A 22,637-nucleotide genomic window follows, 5' to 3' on the forward strand; every position below is an offset into this window, starting at 1 on the left:
TCTACCTCAGAGTTGTTGCACTAAATGAACATAGTGACACAGAGTAAGCACTATATGAGTGCATATATGAGCACTATATGAGCACATTATCATTTTGCTTTTCATTCTTATTTTTCCATATTTACTTTAGGATCCATTTGCCTACTTTTTTTTTTTTTTAGGATTTTATTTATTCATGCGGGGGGGGGGGCAAAGGGAGATCGATGCAGGACTCGATCCCAGGACTCTGGGATCATGACCTGAGCCAAAGGCAGACACTTAACCATCTGAGCCACCCAGGCGCCCCATTTGCCTACTTTCAATTTAAAAATCTTTTTGGTGGGGCGCCTAGGTGGCTCAGTTGTTAAGCATCTGCCTTTGGCTCAGGTCATGATCCCAGGATCCTTGGATGGAGCCCCACATCAGGCTCCTGCTCCGCGGGAAGCCTGCTTCTCCCTTTCCCTCTCCCCCTACTTGTGTTCCCTCTCTCGCTGTGTCTCTGTCAAATAAATAAATAAAATCATTTAAAAAAATAAAAACCTTTTGGTATTTTATTGCAGTATTCCTGAATTAATATGGGGTTAATAGACACCTTTGTAATACTGAGTTTCCCCATTGAAGGACATACCACTTCTTTTCAGATATGCAAAAACATCTACCCATCTGCTCTTCCACTGCCATCACCTCAGACCAATCCATTATCTTTAAAATAATAATAATAATAAATAAAAAGGCCTGAGTGTGTCTGTTTCAATCCTTGCTCCTTTATAGTCTGTTTGCTAATACTGCAACCTGAGTGGTCTTTTAAAACTTAAGTCAGATTATGTCATTTCTCTGTGCAAAACCTTCCAATAGCTTCTCATCTCACCCAGAATCAAGTCTGAAAGGGAACTGGAAACAGGAAAACCAACTTTTAGTTTACTATGGAGTGGATGTGAATTCAAAGGAGTTTTGTTTGCATGATGAGAACCGATCTGAAAAATAGGAGGAAAATGATGAGGTCAGAGAGGGGCAAGTGCTGGAGGATTGTCCGCAATGAGGCCTCTTGTCATGTTTCCCTCCATTTTCCTCAGAGCCTTCCCTTCCCAACAATCCCAAATACACATCTAATGATGTGCAACTCTCCTGGTTAATACCCTTCTAATAATGCCCCACTATTTTCTGCATAAAATTACAACTTAATGGCATACAAGATATTCTACTGTTTTAAAATGGATGGAGCACCCAATATGGGAGACATTATGGTTGGTGCTGATTATAGTTAACAGAATATACGGTTTTCACCCTAGTGGAACTTATAGTATACCTGGAAAAGACATGTGAAAAATAAGCTTTGGATTTCTCAACTCCTAAATAAAGCTCCCTAGTTGTTCCACATTTGTCAAGATTTTGATTTAATTTTCATTATTTCTTTCTGGCAAATTCCTCCTTCATCTTCCCAGATCCATCTGGGCCACCACCTTTTGTGTCCCCACACCTGGTACCTACTTCATTTCCATTATTAAGATGCAGAGATGTCTGTGTTTGCTTCCCCTAGCAGACTAGTAATCTTCTTGAAAAACTTGGTCTAATCTAGTGTGGGGCCCATGCAGGACATTTTAAGTGCAGGTTCTCAATAAATGTTCAACATAAACTTTAATAACAGAACTTTGTCTGTGGAATATACAACTAGTAGCATTTATTAGAGATATATGAAAGTGCCAAAGATTAACCAATCAGTAGAACAACGCAGCTCGTGATAACTGTATCCTTTTAAAAATGGCACTGCATATGGATATACCACCACACTGGCTTTCATTTAGTACTTCTGTTTTATTCAAATGCCAAAACATAAGTTTCAAGATACAAATTGTAGTTATACTCTGTTTGATTTAAAAACATCAATTATGCTTTGTTAACAACTTCCAAAACCAAATGTAAGTTGTTGTGACTAAAATGTCTCCCAGTCCATTTCTGGAGGATTACCCTTAATATTATTTAGTAGCTACTCCAATTTTCACTCTACAAAAAGGAAAATGATGATGCTATAAGAGAAAGATAATGAACAGTTATAATATGAAAGACTTCCTGAAAAGAACTGTAACCATTAAGAGAGACTAAAAAGGATACCTGCTTCTGTTCCATTTTATAGCAACCAGGTTTAATCACTCTGCAAAAGTCCATTTCTGGTCCTACCCAGCCATAGATATCTCACATCTCTTATTACATCATAGAAAGCCCAATTTTTCATCAATAGGATTTAGAATTTGCTAATAGCTTAAAGTTCTTTTCCTAAGAAAAAGGGGGTAGAAGGAAAACTCAAGAGTCTATAAACCAAATAATGAAAATAACTATTTAAATGTACTTTGACTGAAACAATTTCAAATGAGGTTGAACTGAACACACAGTACAGAAACTTGTATCATCATTAAGCTTAAAAGGCACCCAAATATTTTAATATTTATAGAATCAAATGAAATAACTTTCATTGTTAAGCCCCTCCAAATTTCCCCTACTGTTTAGTTTTGTTTTATAATGGAGGTTAGTAACTTAAATTTTAGTGTGAACACATTCATTTCTGCTGAGAGCAAAGCATAGATTTTCTTCAATGTTCTATGACACCAAGGAATTAGACAGATATCCAGCACCAAAAAAAAACAAAACAAAACTAGCTCAGCACTTTAGTTAAGTGCAGGATAGTTTAGCACATGGCCATTACTATGACTGATACTGCATGCTACTTTTAGAATTAGATGATCTTTTCCTGAAGATTTAAGGCAGACGTCAATTCCATCTGCCGTGCTCATCGTACTAAAATGGATCAAGGATGGAAAATAAATCAGACAAGTCAGCAAGGGAATGGCCTTTTCTATAGTATCAATTGGGAAGCTGATATCATGCATTAGCAGATAAGACTAGGAATACAACTAAATAAATCAGCAAAATATGGTTCTTCAGGGTACTTTTTCCATGAAATTTTTAACTACTTGGAGACAACATATTCCAATTTTTAAGATGAATAAAATTCCAATATTTTCAGGTAACAGATATGGGTAGAAAAAAGGTTAAACTAAAAAATGGTATCCTGATTTTAATTTTAAAGAATTTATTTTCCCATTTGTAGAGTAACATTATTGTAAAATCCAGTTATTGCAACACCTGCATTGCTTAAAGGAACTCCTAAGAATTTTGTTAAAGCATATTTTTAAAAAACTGAACCAAAATAGTGTACATTTTATCTCTGAACACTGTTATCATTAAAGTCCACATAATGTCCTCTGTATAAATCAATGTGATGTTACGTAATATACATGATCTGATTTTTACATCCTAAAGGCTTTTGACCATGTATGATATCCAAGATAGATCCAATGCTTTTAATGTCAGACTGCAGAAACAGTTACGATCATAAACAAAAGAAGGAAAAGTTTTATATACAAGACAGAAGTCTGACAGTTTAGCTGTTTGCTGCATCTGCCTGGCGAGGCCATCCTTCTTCTTCAACTCCAGAGTCATACTCTTCTTCAGAGGATTCTTTCGCTGGAGCCCTATCATAAAAAGCCATTAGGTTTTTTTTTTTTTTAATAAAAATTAGGGGTAAACATGATTTCTAGACTCAAAATAATAAATCCATCTAGCTAGAAAAAACACACAAAAAATGAAAATATTAAGAGCACTTAAATAGTCACATTGCTTAGTGGTGAAATACAAGAAACACTGAGATTGCATAACTAAGAGTTTTTGAGAAATTTTGAGAAAATTTAAGAAATTTTGAGTAATTTTCCCAATATTTTCCCTAACAAATTTATTACTGAAATAAATTGACAAGGCTTCAACTGCGAAGTCTTAAAAAATCATTTTTTCCACCAAAAAGGTAGAAATCTATTATTTCAACTCAAATGCTTGACATTTAGCATATATTTGTAGTAAAGAAGTTAACAGCTTCTGACCAAATCTGACTTGACTCAAGTTAGCCAAAATTATGATCAGAACACTACAATTTTTTCATATATTGTCATTAACCAATAAAAGATTAAGTCTCTGAATAACCAATCAACTACCTCCTAAGTTATCTCAGAAGATAAGCAAACATAAAACATAACATACCTTGTGACTTAGTTAAAACAGAAATTTAATTTCTGGTATGTAACACTAATGTCAAGTGCTGTATAATAAATATTCATTGAAAAGATCAGGGGTCAGTAAACTACAGCCTGCTGGTCAAATAAAGCCCATCACCTGTTTTTTTAAATAAAGATTTAATGGAACACTGGCATGCTCACTCATTTACGATTATCTATGGCTGCTCTTGTGCTGTGAGGGCAGTGGTGAGGAGCTGCAATACAGACTGCGAGGCCCTCAAGTATTCATCTAGCCCTTCACAAGAAACTCTGCTGACCCCTGGGATAAATAAATGAAGCAGTGAAAGATGTGTCAATCTGTCAACTGACATACAACCGAGAGAAAATTTTGTGAAAGATATGAAACAAGTCATTCATAAATGACAGAATTAGCAGCAAAGTTCATTTAAATCTTCATTTGGATGACTTCTATGTCTCTTTTGATACTTCTTCCTTAGGGGAAGGCTATTTTGAAGATCAATTTTCAAAGACTCACAAAATACTATTATTTTATAAATCAAAATTAGAAAATTTTTTCTACAGAAAATTTATGAGATTACCGCACTCTTATGAATATAAGGATGCTTATGCAATTTTTGACAGACCAATAAACCAGAGCAATAAACAGCAGATCTTAAGTTTTAGATTTGTTCAAGCTTGACAATACACTTTACCGGATATATCCTGGTTCCTTTTTCCCTTCTACTACTTCTTTGTCAACCTCCACACATACAATATCAGAATTAGGAACTTCAAACATTGGTTCTAGTAACAGCTTTTCCTAAAGAGATAAAAAGTAATGAATTATATGGAAAACTGCAGTTACATACAAAATACTTACATTCTATAGGCCACCAATCGAATACATTAACTCAACAAATACTACTGAACCCCTAATTTTGTACCAGGAACTGAATGTTGAAAAAAATCAATATAAAAAGCTTTCATATTCTTCATATTAAAGCAGCTGCTAACCAAATTCAGAGAGAATTCATTCTATAAGGGAAAGCTATTTATCTGTAGCTCTGTCTACTTAGGCCACCATGCACACATAATAAAACTATACTTCTGGATTCCTGTGTTACTCAGAATTCTTGGCATATTCTATTACCAAAGAGGTCAAATGGTAATCCTTACTTTGAAAATTATTTAATCCTAAACCATCTCTACCAAACTCTTCAATTTTGAACTATGACTTCAAAAAGCACTTGTTTCAACAGGGCTGCAGAGCTTAAGGAAAATACTGGGAGTACATAAAATGTCTTTCAAAATGTAACTATATGACCTATTCTTGTAGTTTGCATGCTTATAAATCTGTCCTTAATCAGTAACACCTGAAGTCCAGGACTTCATTAGAGAGTATAATCTCAAACTGTCTGTGATAAATGTGTAGTTCCAATCAAAAAGTCCTACTGAGATGAGAATTAATAATTAGCAATGAAATCCTTAAAACAGGAACATGTGCTTGCTTTGGGAGCACAAAGGAAAACAGTAACCCACTGTACAGCCAGACCTGGAAAGTAGGGGAGAGAACACTATAAAGAAGAAAGTAGGTGATGGCTGAAAATAGGCTGGGTCTCTAGAATTTCTAACAGAACAAAAAACAGGGAGTTCACAGGGTGCCCGGGTGGCTCAGTTAGTTAAGTGTCCAACTCTTGATTTCAGCTCAGGTCATGATCTCAGTCATGAGATTGAGCCCTGCATGGGGCTCCACTTGGGGTGTGGGGCCTGCTTAAGAATCTCTCTCCCTTGGGGTGCCTGAGTGGCTCAGTTGTTAAGCGTCTACCTTCGGCTCAGGTCATGGTCCCAGGGTCCTGGATCAAGCCATGCATTGGGCTCCCTGCTCCGCAGGAAGCCTGCCTCTCCCTCTCCCACTCCCCCTGCCTGTGTTCCCTCTCTTGCTATATCTCTCTCTGTCAAATAAATAAATAAAATCTTAAAAAAAAAAAAAAAAGATTTTCTCTCCCTCTCCCTGTGCGCCCCTGTGCTCACACTCTGGGAAGAAAAGAAGAAAGAAAGAATAGTGAGTTCATATCATAGTGAAGAATTTAACAGTAAAAAATAGGATATCTGCAATTTAATTTCAAACAGATAAGACTGAGGATTTCAATGGCTCTGAGACAGTGCTCTGGGGAGGTTAGTCAAAAGGCCTGAGTAAAATCTTCTAAATTCTCCTTCCCAGAATCCTGATTTTTTCTATTTCTTTAATGGTATTATCTCCTTTGTTGCAAAAGCTTACTTACTTACTTACTGGAGGAGAGAGAGAGGAGGCGGGGAGGGAGAGGGAAAGAGAAAATCTTAAGCAGGAAACCTGAGATCATGACGTGAGCCAATATCCAGAGTCAGACGCTTAACTGACTAAGCCATGCAGGTGCCCCTGTTGTAAACACTTCACAGTTCCTTTTTTATAATAAAGAAAAACATAATCTATGGAGGAAAAAAAAAAATCACAAGAAACAATACCAGGCCAGTTCTCTGGATATATTTCCAAAGAAATAACATGGAGGCTTAATACTTGCAAAATCAAGAGCAAGAAAATAATCTAGTTTCTGTATAATAACACCAACTTACCATTATGGACCGAAGACCTCGTGCACCTGTTTTTCGTTCTAGTGCCAATCTGGCTATAGCTTTCAAAGCATCCTCAGTAACATTCAGTTCACACTACAAATACATAAAAAGAAATGAGAACTTAGATAATACCTGATTATAGTTTCCTAATATAACCATATAGCATTTGATCTATTAACTGTTACTACCTACCATCATTCCTAGTCTTCGTAGAACAAAAAGGGCCTAATGCCCTAACTTTACAGATAAAGAAATAAGTTCAAGCATATTAAGTACAGATTCACTAATACTTAGGAACACAGGATCAGAATCTTCATGTCTTGACTCAATCTATCCCCCTAGAGACTAAAGCATTTTTTGGCCATCACTTTCTTCCTTGAAAACACTCATCACTCATTTTAAAGAGTGTTACTAACCCTCTGATCCTAAAGAACAAAGGCAAAACTTTAGACAAATCTAAATTACCACAAATTTCAAAATAGAGTTCAAATTACTGATACTTTATTAACATACTAAAAAAAAACACATCAACATACTTTGGAACATCAGACTTCACAAGATCTTGGTATTAAGCAAATTTTGGTTATTAATTTCTACTTCCAGAAAATGTAAAATTTAAGGTAATTATCTCTTATGGTGCTTTACAACCTTGCCTTCAAGCACTTGTTTATGTCAATTAGCCTATGAGAAGTAACAGTTCTCACTATGATTTTGAATCACAAGTTTGTCTTTAGAAGGTTTTCTAGATTAACATGGACTTTCTAGGACTTTATTCAACACTTATTGGGCCCTTATGTGTGTATATACTAGAGATGGAATGAGGAATTACCATCTTTGCCCTCAAGGAACTTAAGTCTACTGGGTGGTGACAAATTAGCAAACTAGCATTTACAGCAGTGTATGCACAATGGTGCTAAGGGAGCACCAATGTGGGGGCATTAAACAAAGCAAGGGGACCAATGAAGGATTTGAGAGGAGTAACTAGCTTTGTGTTTATGCCTTCACTAGATATTTATTAAGAACTTAAAATCTATTTTCTGGGCACTATGTTCAACAATATAAAAATGATCCATTCTGGAAGTAAAATGGAAGACATTGGTATTTTGGTGGTGGTGGGCAGAAATAGACTTGAGACAGGGAGACCTTTCAGGAGCCAAAAGCATGGGTCAAGGTAAAGAATGATAAAGGAGCTTGAGGTAGTGCTAGCAGAATGAAGAGAAGGAAACTAATATTTAGAGACACTAAGTTCATAAAACCCAAAACATAAGCTATATGACCAGATGTATGTGCTTGTGGGATTGGAAGTTTGACTACAGAGAAGTAGGTGTGGAAGGTGAGAGAACTTAAGACAAAAGTATATAAAAGTATATACACAGTATGCTGCAACAAAAGCATTGAAAATTTTAAGGCTGAAAGGACAACCCCTTAAGTGTCTGACTTAAGGGGTTGAGAGTAGGCTGCTGGCTTAATTTCCCTCTACATATATCCTTGGGCTTCAACTTCAATGACGATTTTAATTAGGAGAAAAATAAAGCCAACTCCTAAATGTCTAATGTAACACAATCTGCCTTGCCTGATTCCTAGACCCGTATTTAGTGAGGAATAGGCTGGTATTCCAAATAAGCAGGATTGCTTTTGCTTTTTGTTAAGCTAATTTATGCAGAGTTTCAATAGCAAAAACCCACAAATGAAGTATGAAAAATAAAAATCTAACCTTATCCATGCTGAATAAGGCCTGGTACTGAGGAATAACAGCATTACGTGGCTCAGTTAGTATTTGTACAAGTGTTTTCTCATCAAGGCTATGCAAAGGAACTACCACAGGCAACCGTCCCACAAACTCAGGAATCATGCCAAATTCAATGAGATCTCTGGCTTCTACATGACGTAATAATCGATCTTTTTCTTCAATGTCTTGGTGAGTATTTGATTCTCCACTTCGGTTGGCAAGGTCTGCAGCAGCTGCCGCCCTTCTGCCTTTTCCCAGATTAGCTGGTGTTCCAAATCCAAGATACTACCAAGAAAAGACAGATATTAAAAATAGAAAGAAGTTGCATTGTATTAAGTACTTTGCATACATGTCTCATGTGACCTTTGCAACAGATGAAAGTTCTATTGTCATTCATATTTTACAAATGAAGAAAATGAGCTTCGAAAGGTTAAGTACCCAGACCAAGTTCTCCTTGCTGTAAGTGGTAAAGTCAGGATGTGAATTCAGGCCTATCTGCCTTTAGAATTGAGAACTAAACCACCATTTAATAACCAACTCTCAAAGAATGAATTCTAGTAAAAGTAGATAGAATCTTAGGTGGGTGCATCCAATTTCCACCATGATTAGGGTCTCTATGGAATTAAAGATGACGTCTTCCTTAGTGTTCCTTGCATCTTGGGACAGAATGGAATTTCAGATGTTGTGAAGGTGACTCAGACTCCTGAGGAGGCCCATCTGAAGAAGAGTGCAGATATATTTTGGGGGATCGAAAAGGAGCTGCAGTTTTAAAGTTTTCTAATGTACCACTTCACTGTCTAGACTACAACAGGATTTTAGTTGGAGGTTGTGTATATTGTCCTTATTATCTGATCTGTTACTCAAGTAATATTAAAATGGCCTAAGAAAAAACATCCGTTTCCTAAAGTTCCAAATAGGAATGGTTCACCAAACCCTGCAGCTGTATCCTGATGCTGGATGATACCTGTCTTTGTAGCCCTAAATTGGTTAACGTAAGTCAGCCCCACCATCTCAGAGGCTCCACTGCCAGAGCTGCAGAGCTGCGGTTGCTCTGCACACTGGATGTGTGTTCTGTCGCTTCGGGTTCCTTCCCTTCCCCCAACACCCAACATGCCTAGTCCATCTTTTCTGGTCAGTCACGTCCTGGGATCCAATGTATAAATTCAGTATTGCATGTACGATGCATAACTGTTCTGAAGGATCTTATTTTGTGTACCATATATGTCAGAATATAGTGTACATGGCCATATAATAAGACAGTGCAACCAACTATCCTAAGTGTCATACCAACTAAAATACCCAATAAATTTTGAACAGTGGGAAAAAAAAAAGTAGATGGGTAAAAACTATGAAGGGAGGTCCCTTAGAACTCAGATGATGATGCTGTAGGGTTTTTCAGAGACCTCCAGACTAGTGTGGTTCCTAAAATGTGTAAGAACTGTTAAAGTGGAGACCAGTAATTATTTTGTAACCAAAATTAATTTTCTAACATTGTAAATAGTAGCAGTGCCTATGGAACAAGGTGCCTTATAAGGAAATTATGCACAAGTGTCTTAAGTCACTGCTTAAGTGACTTTTCTATTAAAATCATGATTTGAGGTTGAACACGTCAACCTATGAGTTAGAATAATTCTAATTTTATAAAAAACATATAAGAATGACATTAAACAAGACGACTAACTTTGCTGTAAAAGTCTGGGTATCAGGGAGCCAGGTCAGCTGGTGGAGCATGTGACTCTTGATCTCAGGGTTGTGAGTTCTGGATGTAGAGATTACTTAATTAAAATTTTAAGTTTACTTAAATTTTAAGATTATTTAAAAAAATAAAATAAGGGTGCCTGGGTGGCTCAGTTGGTTAAGCGACGGCCTTCGGCTCAGGTCATGATCCTGGAGTCCCAGGATCGAATCCTGCATCAGACTCCCTGCAGGGAGTCTGCTTCTCCCTCTGACCCTCTCCCTTCTCATGCTCTATCTCATTCTCGTTCTCAAATAAATAAGTAAATATTAAAATAAATAAATAAATAAAATCTTTAAACACACACACACACACACCCATTGTTTAAAAAAAAAAAAAAAAGGCTGGGTATCTAAGGTGTATGGCTCTTGCTTCAGTCAGTATAAAAGAACCATATATACTCCAGGCAATTGTCAGAAAGTTTAATTTTGATATGTCATACAGCTTTTGTTGAAAAGAGAAGCTCATGGTATGTAAGGAAATAGTCTAAGTTAAAAATTCATTCCTCTGTTTCTCTAAGCTGTATACATGAATAGTGTATCAGAAAGAAAAATACCCCAAAAACTAATGATGTAATGTATGGTGATTAACAAAACAATAAAAAATTTAAAGAGAAAAGAAAAGAAAAATACCTTCCATTCAATAATTTAAACATTAGTAAGCATTTATTATCTATATAAGCCCTATATAATTAAAAATATATTTATTTTATGTAATATATATAAACATTTACAAAGCATTATTATAAAACACTAGAAACACAAACCTGAAGACAGCCATTACCCTAAAGGGGCTTATTTAGAGTGAGAACCCATGAAGGAGTTACAGTATCACAGATGCAATGAAGGACAACCGTCCAGGAAATTGTAGCAGTAGAAAAGAGGGAAAGAGGCACGTACTGGGGGAGGGAGGGTAGGAGGTGATCAAGAAAGCTTCACCAAGTCTTAAAAGATGAACATAGATTTGCCAAACTGAACTAAAGTAGGGAAGGGCATGAGCAAAGGAAGAGGAATAAAACTTAGGAGTGCAAGCAGTCTGATATGGTTGGAACATAGGTATATTATTTAATATTGTATCCCTGGCTTCCAACAAGGGCTGATAAAAACAACAGCCACATGGATGTATTTAATCCTCTATAAAATCACTGAAGACTCTCATATCTCTGTCTCTTTTCCATAAAGATCTATATGACAAACTCTTTTTTAATGTCTCTCCTAAAGACCTCATACGCTTCCCCTTTTCAGGTAATACTAGAGCCCATGATTTCTCCCTACTTTTCATTAAGAAGTTCAAATGCCCTAGGACCTAAACCTGCCTTCTACATGTTTCTGATCTCTTTTTCGACATTACTTTTAACTGTTTTTTTCTACATGTTCCTAGCTTCAAATTCTTTTTGGAAGCAGTAATTTTAAGTATCAGAACATGGTCCTTGTCTTTGGTTACAGAATTTTTGTAAGTAAATTCTACACCCAATGTGGAGCTCAAACTCTCGATCCCAAGATTAAAAGTTGCATGCTCTAGAACGGAGCCAGCCAGGTGCCCCCAGAATTTTTAATATAAAGTTATCTCCCTCCCCCCACACTCTCTCACATACAAAGAAATAATTTCTTCTTTCTAATTTGTTAGGCTAATTAATGCAAAATTTCAAAAGCAAGAATAACATAAATTAACTAATATGAAAAATTAAAATCTAACTTTATCTAGCTGAGTAAGGCCTGGTACTAAGGAGTAACAGCATTATGTGGCCCAGTCAGTATTCGTACAAAAGTGTTTTCTCATAGAGGCTACCCAAAGGAACTACCACAGGCAACCATCCCATTAGCAGTATTATTTTTTTACTGATAATAAACTGCTATTTAATCTAGTGGGTACAAAGCCAAGGATACTTAAAGCAAACAATGTAGCAGAGTTGATCTATATTTTTTTTAGATAGAATATTATGTTATATAAAAGAAATCATTTGTGGCTATTATGTAAAACACAAAAACATGGAAAATATTGGTGTGTTTTGGGCTTCTTGACACTGTGTTGACATTACATTTTATTGTAATCAACAAATAGGTACTGGGCATGTACCTTGCAGATATGAAGTAAGTTCCAGTTAAAATCAAGGCTATTTAAGTTAAAATCAAGAATGTTTAAAAAAATCTATAAAACTAAGTGGGATCACAGCCCTACCCCAACCTCCAAATTGGTCCCCTTGTTTTGTGATTGTCAGAGGTGATCTACGGTAAGACTAGCTCTTTATTAGGATCTGGTGAATTGGGCAAAAGGCCTGAATAGAAATTTTACTGATGTGATCCAGCTACCTCTAATTATAAAAGAACTCCTCAGATAAAATATAAAACCGAAATAATCAAGTTACACTTTAAAAATGCCCTTTAAATATATGATCTTTAGAAATCTTTCAATTTACTCTCTGAAATTAAAAAAAAAAAAAAAAAAAAGACAAAACCTAGGAATATATTTGTGGTATGCTCTAAGAAAACCTAACTCTTAAAAATCCACAACTGACAGCCAGCAGGTATGAGAACAGAAACTGACTATCCATCCTCTATAACTTCAAATGTGCTCTACTCTATAACCCTTAAGAAAAACTCACCTTTTCATTTTTCCTCCTGCTGATGATTCTGTCTAAGCCATTGAAAGCACCAGAGGCAACAAACAGGATGTTTGTTGTATCAACTTGTACTGTTTCTCCACGTAACTTGCGGGAATTCTTTTCTGGAACATTAACTATCGTGCCTTCTAGTAGTTTTAATAACCCCTAAATGAAGAACAAATGATTTATAGCATCATTGTGTAAGTGTATTATTTATTAAACTTTAGAAAATGGGATTCAAAGGGGAAAATAATGTGTGGTTATGGTCAACGAGCGTAATTGAAGAAAACTCCCACATTTCTACAACTAACATGAAAATCTAATGCACTATCATATTAATAATTTGTAAATTTATTTGGAATAGTTACAGACTCCCGATGCACTCAGGAAATAGTCAACGTGAAAGGTTGCTTCTGTTGGTAAAGACATAATTCTGACCTAAAGACAGAATTATGACTTTGTAAGATGGTAGCCAACCATGGTGGGAACATTCAAAATTTGAATAGTTGATAAACTTTGAGACTACCTATATTTTGAGATGCTTTTATAAAAAAAATTACCTAGCACATTTTATAAGGGTGACCTCTCTATGTCTTGGTCAAAATAAAAATGAAAGCAATTTTCCTTATCCTGTATTTTATATCATAATTCATTACCAATAAAAAGTCAAGTTGGCCAATAGATCATTAAGACTTCAATTATCATTCTACATAGAATGAAACACAATTTTATCTATTTTATCCTATTATCTAAGTGAAAAGAATAAGATACATGTACATACTTCATTTATGTCTAGTTAGAACCAGAACTCTCAAGAGTCTTCTAGAAATACTTAACCGGGCCTCAAAAGAATAAAATCAACAAAAATCAAATTTCATTTTTTCTATCCTTTCAAATATTTTTAATTTCCTAAGAAAGGTAATTTGGTACTTAAAATCACCAACAGCTTTCTCTTAGGATCTGAACTACTTTAAAATGGTATGTGGAGTTTGGGGTGGGTGAAATAAACAAAACAGAATCTAATTGAATGCGAAACCAAACGTACAATATTTGGGAGGTTGATGTGTTCCCTTCCTTTTAGTGGGCTTGAACAAAATATTCAACTGCTTACTTGCTGAACGCCTTCTCCACCTACATCCCGTAACTGATGAATGCCTGGCACACTGCCAATCTTATCTACTTCATCCAGAAAGACAATTCCTATAATTTAAGGAGGATTCTATTTATAATATGGAAAAGACATACAGAAGATAACCTCAGTTTTAAAAGACTAGGTAGCTAGAGAGCAAGGTTATTCCATCTTTCACACTTAACATATACAAAGCTTAATTTCATAAAAATACACTGCTGTCTCTCCCATTCATAATTTAGTGTAAATGTTTTATAATCCATTTTACAGAGTATCACTTGGGTATGATAACCAATTCTCTCTGACATTAGTTAACTACCCCACTAATGTTTTCAGGTTCTTTATTCTAGGAAGCTGAGATAGAGATATAGGTGGGAAGCATGAGGTGTATGCAGTGCTGGTACTAGCAAAACTTTAGTTTACTCTTTCCCATCTATATACTCTTGTCTTAAAGGATTTAGACAGGCAGCTGTCAAGCTCTTCATGTAAACAAGGACAGATGACAGATGGGGAAAGGAGAAATGCAGAATCTATGACATCCCGGAGGTCAATAAGCTAATCTGTTTCTAGATTCATCCTGCACTCTCCCACCCTGGTCCTTGCCCCCTCTCCTACCCCACCCCAGGATTAGGAGTCTAGAGGGGAGTCAGAACAGGAAAAACAATGATAGCATTAAGGATCTAATGGAATAGTAATTTGGCCTGTTTTCACCCTAGTAGCCATCTTACAACAATAAGGCAAAGCAAACTTTGCAGCCCTTAGTATGCTAGAAAATGTTTACCATAGCTATCATTATACAATTACAGAATTTTACTCCTTGACGCAACAAGAATTATAGTATTTCTTAATATTAGACTGCTTCTCCAATAGACTACATTTGGGGATAGACAAGCTATACTGAAAACATACCTTGTTGTGCTTTTTCTACATTGTAATTGGCATCTTGGAGCAGTTTGGCAATCACAGATTCAATATCTTCACCTACATATCCAGCCTGAGTCAAAGTTGTACAGTCACAGATAGCAAAAGGGACATCAAGGCATTTAGCTAGAGTTTGTGCCAGCAGAGTTTTACCTACAAATAGAAACAGCAACTAAAAGTTTACTAAAAATATGTTGATATACAATTTGTCTACAAAAATGTATAATAAACTAAATCTAGTATATAATAAAAAATTATTTGTATATCTTTACTATTATTTAGATTTAATGGTATGTTATTTTTATTACTCCCATTAAGAAGTTAGGGATTGGTGGTGCCTGGGTGGCTCAGTCAGTTGGGCTTCTGACTCTTGATTTTGGCTCGGGTCATGATCTCAGGGTCCTGGGATCTGGACCAAGACCACGTCAGGTCCTGCACTCAGTAAGGAGTTTTCTTCAGTACTCTTCTTCCTCTCCCTCTGCCCCTCCCCCCCCCGCTCATATGCACATGCATGCACTCTGCCTAAAATAAATAAATAAATCTTTAAAAAAAAAAAAAAAGTTAGGGATTGACCTAAAGGGCAATATCAACTCCTCAAATTCAGCTTGAAGCCTATGCAGAAATACTGCTAATGTATCCCTAAGATTGGCCTTAGATTTTCTTCTCAAGAGCCAGAATCCCCCAATCACAAGACAGAGGTTACAGAATCATTTATATTCTGTTTTTTTTTTAAATGAGTAATTTTTTCAGGAAGTTATTTACCTGACCCAGTTGGTCCAAGCAGCAAAATATTACTCTTTTCAAGTTTTATGTCATCATGGGAAGAATCCAACACTTCACCTCCTCGTTTTTCCTGAGGTATTTGTTGATTTACCTGTTGCTGCATTGATGCTCCTAAAGCATTACCATGTGGACTAATTCCCGCGATCTGAAGCAATTCTGAAAGAATGCCAAAGAAATTATTAGAGCTTCATTTGATTTTACTTGAAAAAATGCCAATAGAACCCTAAATCTAAGAATAATCACATATTTAGAAAAACTTTATTTTGACATGCTGTCTTACCTAAAAAGAAAACTTCAAATTATCTAGTAACAAATGTATAACATACGATTTTTCAGGGAACCTAAAGCAAAGTAAATGGATTCTTTTCACCCTCCTCATTTATGTAAATCTGTATGAGGAACGCCCCTTCACTTAAGGGAAGGCAGTATAAGGGAAAGAGAACAGTGCTAGGTGTAACAAAGCTTTAGCTCTGGTCTTTCCATTGTGTCTAAATAGCTATATGATCTTGGGCAAGTCATATAAACTTTGTTTATGTTTCCTAACCTATAAAATGCCAGTAATACCTGTCCTATCAATTTCAAACACATGGTTGGAAGGTAGAAGAATAAAATGCAATTGATTTGGAGACACCTTAAAAGACAAACAAATGCATATAGATTTTTTCAGTACAAATGAAGCAGGACTATAGGAAAAGGGAAAAACACTAAACACAGTAACAGAACCAAGACTAGAATGGAGAAATAGGGAACCTGGGTTCTAGTCTTTTTCTGTCACTGTGTAGTTGAGAACCATGGCAAATCGCTTAACTTTACTGGGCCTGCTTCCTTACTTATTAAGTGAAAATATCAAGACATATGACGTCTACAGTCTCTTTCACATCTAAAAATGATTCTGAGTCTACCAGAGAAACCAAGTATGGTAAGACTCCTTGGCGCTATCTGAAATTTTTTGTTTTATAGGATCCCAAATGGCTCTTTTCAGTCCCTTTATTAGAGACACAGTGCTTAGCTAGATGGGAATGATACTGCTGGTAAACTATTATTGTATCAACTGGGTGCCTAAAAACAAAACAACTTTGTTCTCACTCTCTCAGCTGAAGGAAAGAATTCCAATAGTGTTTTCAATTATCCAGATGCGTAAATCCATATTGCTCCTGGTTTTCAGCATTTGAGGTATCTGTGTTCTTATCCTATTTATGTTTTCTGGATTTATTTTTAGTTTGTTTCTAATAAATGGGTTAAGAATATCAGTACTTTCGGGGCACCTGGGTGGCTCAGTCGGTTGAGCGGCCAACTCTTGATTTCAGCTCAGGTCATCATCTCAGGGTCCTGGCATTGCCCGCCCCACCTCAGGTTCTGTGCTCAGCGGGGAGTCTGCTTGAGGATTCTGTCCCCCTCTGCCCCTCCCCTCACTCACGTACATGCTTGCACTCTCTCTCAAATAAATCTTAAAAAAAAAAAAAGACTACCAGTACTTCCCAATGCATTACTATTTTAATCAAACCAATAGACAGATGTTCAGCAGATAAAACTATTATGGTCCTGTTCCATCTGGCTGGCACTTTCAATTATCTTAGGGTCACACTTCAAGTAAACAGTTAGTCTAGTCATCAAAATTAGGCACTGAAGAGGCCCCTGGGTTGGGGCTCAGTCGGTAAAATGCCGGACTCTTGGTCTTGGCTTAGGTAATGATCTTGCAGTTGAGCCACGCATGGGGCTCTGCACTCAGCAGGGAGTGTTTCAGATTCTCTCTCCCTCTAATTCTTGTTCTCTCTCTCAAATAAATAAATAAATAAATACATAAATTTTTTTTTTAAGAAACAGGAATTCAATTAACATTTTAATTTAAATTGTGCTACATCTGAGGGTTAATTATTACTGAATAATTCACAATGCTGTGCCTCATTTTGATCCACATCAGGGAAAAAAATGTTGTCTCCTACACAGGTTTAGTTAGTTGTCCCTTATAGTAAATGAAAATGTTTTTTTTCAGTAAAATCTAGTTAGAAATTGTGACAATATAGGATGGGTTTAGGCCCGAGTATAGGCTGGCCCGATGGGAAAAATTATTTAGGTGACTAATTGGAACAAAATTGCAAGCAGCATATTAACTAGAGTGGAGTCACAGAATAAATGTATTTAACTTAAGCGATGATTTAAGTTAAAAATTTTTAAAGATTTTATTTATTTGAGAGAGAGGCACGCATGCGCACACACAAATGGGGTGTGAGGCAGGGGGAGAGAGAGAAACAGAACCCCCCCACACCCCGCCTCACTGATCAGGGAGCCTGATGTGCGGCTTGATCCCAGGACCCTGGGATTATGACCTGAAGCTAAGGCAGATGCTTAACCCACTGAGCCACCCAGGCACCCCAATTTAATTTAAATTTTATTTTTTAAGATTTTATTGATTTATTTATTTGACAGAGAAAGACACAGTGAGAGAGGGAACACAAGCAGGGGGAGTGGGAGAAGGAGAAGCAGGCTTCCCGCAGAGCAGGAAGCCGGACGTGGGGCTCGATCCCAGGACCCTGGGATCATGACCTGAGCCGAAGGCAGACGCCCAATGACTGAGCCACCCAGGTGCCCCTAATTTAAATTTTAGAAATTTTTTTAAAGATTATTTATTTATTTATTTGACAGAGAGGGCACAAGCTGGTAGAGTAGCAGGGAGAGGGAGAGGGAGAAGCAGGCTCCCTGCTGAGCAAGGAGCCTGATGTGGGACTCGATCCCAGGACCCCAGGATCATGACCAGAGCCGAAGGCAGTTGCTTAACCAACTGAGCCAGCCAGGCACCCCAATTTAATTTAAAATTTTATTTTATTTATTTTTTAAGATTTTATTTATTTATTTGACAGAGAGAGACACAGCAAGAGAGGGAACATAAGCAGGTGGAGTGGGAGAGGGAGAAGCAGGCTTCCCGCAGAGCAGGGAGTCTGATGGGGGGGCTCGATCCCAGGACCCTGAGATCATGACCTGAGCTGAAGGCTGACACTTAACGACTGAGCCACCCAGGCACCCCTAATTTAAATTTTAAAAAGAGGAAAATTTATGGGCATCTGGGTGGCTCAGTGGGTCAACCGTGTGCCTTCCACTCAGGTCATGATCCTGGGGTCACAGGATCAAGCCCCCATGGAGCTCCCTGCTCAGCTGGGGGCCTGCTTCTCCATCTCCCTCTGCCATTCCCCCTGGTTGTACTCTCTCCGTCAAATAAATAAAAATCGTTGAAAAAAAAAAACAAAAAGAGGAGTAAATAGTACATGTTTGTCATTCGATTTCTTTTTTTTTTTTTAAGATTTTATTTATTTATGAGAGAGAGAGAGAGAGAGAGAGAGCGCGCACAAGTGGGGAGAGGGACAGAGGGAGAAGCAGGCTCTGCGCTGAGCAAAGAGCCCTGATGAAGGACTTGATCCCAGGACCTTGGGATCATGACCTGAGCCGAAGGCAGACACTTAACTGACTGAACCACCCAGGCGTCCCTGTCATTCCATTTCATGAAAATATGCTCCAGAGTAAACTTGAGCTAACTCTCCTGTCCTTTCAGTTAGTCTGTTTCTGCATCTCAAAGTATGAACAGCTCTCCATGAGTGAGCAGACTAGTGTATGGTTAGTTGCACGGAGCTCATCAGCCATGTGGCCCCGGACAAATTACTTAAAATTTCTGTACTTTGTTTTCTTACCTATAAAATGGGTGTGAAAATAATAGTTTCTGTCTCACAGGTTTTAAGAAGATTAAATCAGTTAAAATATGTAAAACACTGAGAACTGTGCCTGGCAGAGTTTTATAAATGTTATAAAAGAATTTATCAGTATTGCTATTTCCCTAATGTTTAAGTATTTATATAACATAGCCCAAATGCAAGCCAGTTGTTTCATGTGGTGCTCAACTGAAGAAAAACATGGTCCAATGATGGGAAAAAAAACCCCACCAGTCTGAGAGTAGTATGTTGATCTCTGACATGTGATTTCTAAAAGAAACATTAAAGAATATTTCGATTATGTATCATTTTGGCCTAATGCCCTAACTTTAGAACCTAAAATCCCTCATAGGACAAGATGAAACTATACATGAAAATAAATTCTATTTAAGCTTTTAAAATATTACTTTAAGTCAATCAATATACATAAATACAAATTGGTTTTACCTAGTAAAAGTTCTTAAGTGTTACTTGTTACCATTTAAGTTACATTAAATCACTACATATGTATCTTTCAAAATATTCACTATAGATTTTTCTTTATAAATTCATGCTAGTTTCACTAGCTATCTGTCCAAATTTATGAATATAGTATTTTTTAAAGGATCTTCTTTATTTATTTGAAAGGTTGAGAGAGAGAGCATAAGTAGGGGGAGAGAGAGAGGGAGAGGAAGAAGCAGGCTCTCCGCTGAGCAGGGAGTCCAATGAGGGGCTTGATCTCAGGACCCTGAGATCATGACCTGAGCTGAAGTCAGATGCTTAACTGACTGCGCCACCCAGGCACCCCTTGAATATAGTATTGACAGCACAACTGATTATATTTTTGGATTAGAAAATATAAATTATACATGGGTTTATTTAGATCTTATTTATTTTTTTAAAGATTTTATTAATTTGTCAGAGAGAGAGAAAGCACAACCAGGGAGAGCAGGAGACAGAGGAAGGAGCAGGCCCCGTGCTGAGCAAGGAGCCCGATGTGGGACTCGATCACAACCTCAGCCGAAGGCAGACGCTCAACTGACTGAGACACCCAGGTGTCCCTAGATCTTATATTCTTATATATAATCTAATTCTACTGCATTGTATTTAAAGATTTTATTTGAGAGAGCAAGAGAGAAGGCATGAGAGCAGGGTGAGGGGCAGAGGGAGAAGCAGACTCCCCACTGAGTAGGGAGTCCGATGTGGGGCTCGATCCCAGATCATGACCCGAGCTGAAGGCAGACGCTTAACCAACTAAGCCAGCCAGGCGCCCCTCTACCATGCATGATATAATCATTATTTCCATACAATTTAAGTGTAACTAGAGATAATACAATTTTATTACATGTAATAGCTCTCATGCCAGAGTTGGTAAACTAGTCATGTTCTCATGGCTCATCCTGCATATACAGTATATTTCAAATAATAGCTATATAATGTATCTTGGTTTGGGGCAGCTATGTGGCTCAGTCAAGTGTCTGACTCTTGATTTTGGCTCAGGTCATGATCTCAGGGTCACGAGATCGACCCCCTCATCAGGCTCTGTGCTAGGTGTGGAGATTCTCTCTCCCTCTCCTTCTGCACCTCTCCCCGGGTCATTTGTGCTAAATTAATTAATTAATTTAAAAAATAATGTATCTTGGTTCGAAGGCAAATGTAAAAGTACCAAACTTGTGAGAAGCGTTCACAGGCGTTTATCTATTTGTTCGTTATTTTAATTACTGAATTTATTTTAATTACTGAATTATTTATTCAGTAATTAACTTAATTAATTACTGAAACTAAAGGCAGTCTGGATCTTTTTATGAACCTTTACCATCTGTGCAACTACATAATGGGAATGGATGCAAGACATCAGAATGGCCACAATCCTTAGGATATCAGGTCCTTCCATACCCTCCCATCAGACCATCTGATGCTTATAGGGGCAATCCCAGGCTGGAAACAGTGAGTTGGGGCTTATTCATAATTTGCAAGGCTATACCAAGTTTCATAAACACCAAAAAAAAGTGTTTCTGATAAAGGGAAGCTAAAAGATAACCTAACCTACCTCTCCAAAAATTTCTGTCACATATAAGCAGGCCACTAATTGTATAGGGGAAAAAAGATAAAATAGCAAGCTACAGATTTAAAAAAAAATACAATTCCTGTTAATATGCATGCAGATCTATATTTATAGAGAAAAACTATACATATTTCTCTGCATTACGCTTTAAGAAATATCACAACAGGGGGCGCCTGGGTGGCTCAGTCATTGGGTGTCTGCCTTTGGCTCAGGTCATGATCCCAGCGTCCTGGGATCGAGCCCCGCGTCGGGCTCCCTGCTCCACGGGAAGCCTGCTTCTCCCTCTCCCACTCTCCCCTGCTTGTGTTCCCTCTCTTGCTGTGTCTCTCTCTGTCAAATAAATAAATACAATCTATAAAAAGAAAGAAAGAAATATCACAACAGAAAAGATAAAATCAAATATCTGAAGTAACCCAACATATACAAACTACACAAATTAGCTATGAAAAACTGTTCCAAAGTTATACATACCATGTATCATAAACATGTTCATATAACATACAATATCTTTCTTGGTAATACATGAGCAAATACATGTCTATCATTACTACTACTGACATACTTCACTGAGTTAAATCTCAAAAGGAAGAATTACTACAGAGGAAGACCTGAGGAGAGGTCACTTACTTGTAAATCGGTACTCGTCCTCCCGTCTTCTTATTTCTAACTCTAAGAAAGAGGATAAAAGGACAACATGAACATATATATTTGCTTAGTTTAGAGGAACAAACAAGGAATATCTCACTTCTTGCCCTCTTCCAAATATACATAAAGAATGTGTTCATTGTTTTTGTAGCTTTTCACAGTATGAAAGAATCTATATGTTACATCCTTTCTATATTAAAAAAACCCAAACATGTTAATGATGGATGTCCAATTGCTAACATTCACATCTGTCAAATACTAAGTTGGTATTTTAAAAAGGGTAGTAATCATTTAAGTCTTCAACAAAAGTTGAAACCCCTCATACCATAAACACAACCATCTGCTTTTCCAGTACCTAGAATAGCTTAACTACTGATTTGCTGACTGAAGGGACCAGAAAAAAAATCGTTTTGCTTCATGACTAGACAGTGCTATTTGGACTCTATAAAAATATGAAGGTTCCATGTTTTCCGATATATGACTTACATTTTCTTTTTTTTTAAGATTTTATTTATTTATTTGACAGAGAGAGAGAGAGACAGCGAGAGAGGGAACACAACCAGGGGGAGCGGGAGAGGGAGAAGCAGGCCTCCTGCAGAGCAGGGAGCCGGATGCAGAGCTCGATCCCAGGACCCGGGGATCATGACCTGAGCCGAAGGCAGACGCTTACGAATGAGCCACCCAGGCGCCCCATGACTTAC

At 37.1% G+C, this 22,637-nt stretch overlaps 1 protein-coding gene across 1 annotated transcript in view; it reads right to left on the reverse strand.

The window, feature by feature from the left end:
* Positions 1-1,771: 1,771 nt before the first annotated feature.
* CLPX (caseinolytic mitochondrial matrix peptidase chaperone subunit X) overlaps positions 1,772-22,637 on the reverse strand; it is a 45,682-nt gene continuing 24,816 nt past the window's right edge. Inside the window, exons 6-14 of the mRNA XM_028100329.2 lie at positions 21,919-21,960; positions 15,529-15,705; positions 14,755-14,919; positions 13,828-13,916; positions 12,717-12,881; positions 8,365-8,664; positions 6,651-6,743; positions 4,754-4,860; positions 1,772-3,506 (exon numbers count right to left, since the gene is read on the reverse strand). Coding sequence (XP_027956130.1) covers positions 3,416-3,506; positions 4,754-4,860; positions 6,651-6,743; positions 8,365-8,664; positions 12,717-12,881; positions 13,828-13,916; positions 14,755-14,919; positions 15,529-15,705; positions 21,919-21,960 — 1,229 coding nt within the window. The 3' untranslated portion in view covers positions 1,772-3,415. The remainder of the gene's footprint in view (positions 3,507-4,753; positions 4,861-6,650; positions 6,744-8,364; positions 8,665-12,716; positions 12,882-13,827; positions 13,917-14,754; positions 14,920-15,528; positions 15,706-21,918; positions 21,961-22,637) is intronic.

This window comes from Eumetopias jubatus, unplaced genomic scaffold (genome assembly GCF_037043125.1).
Source record: "Eumetopias jubatus isolate StellerSeaLion01/CBP00866 unplaced genomic scaffold, mEumJub1_p1.0 scaffold_7, whole genome shotgun sequence".
NCBI lineage: Eukaryota > Metazoa > Chordata > Mammalia > Carnivora > Otariidae > Eumetopias > Eumetopias jubatus.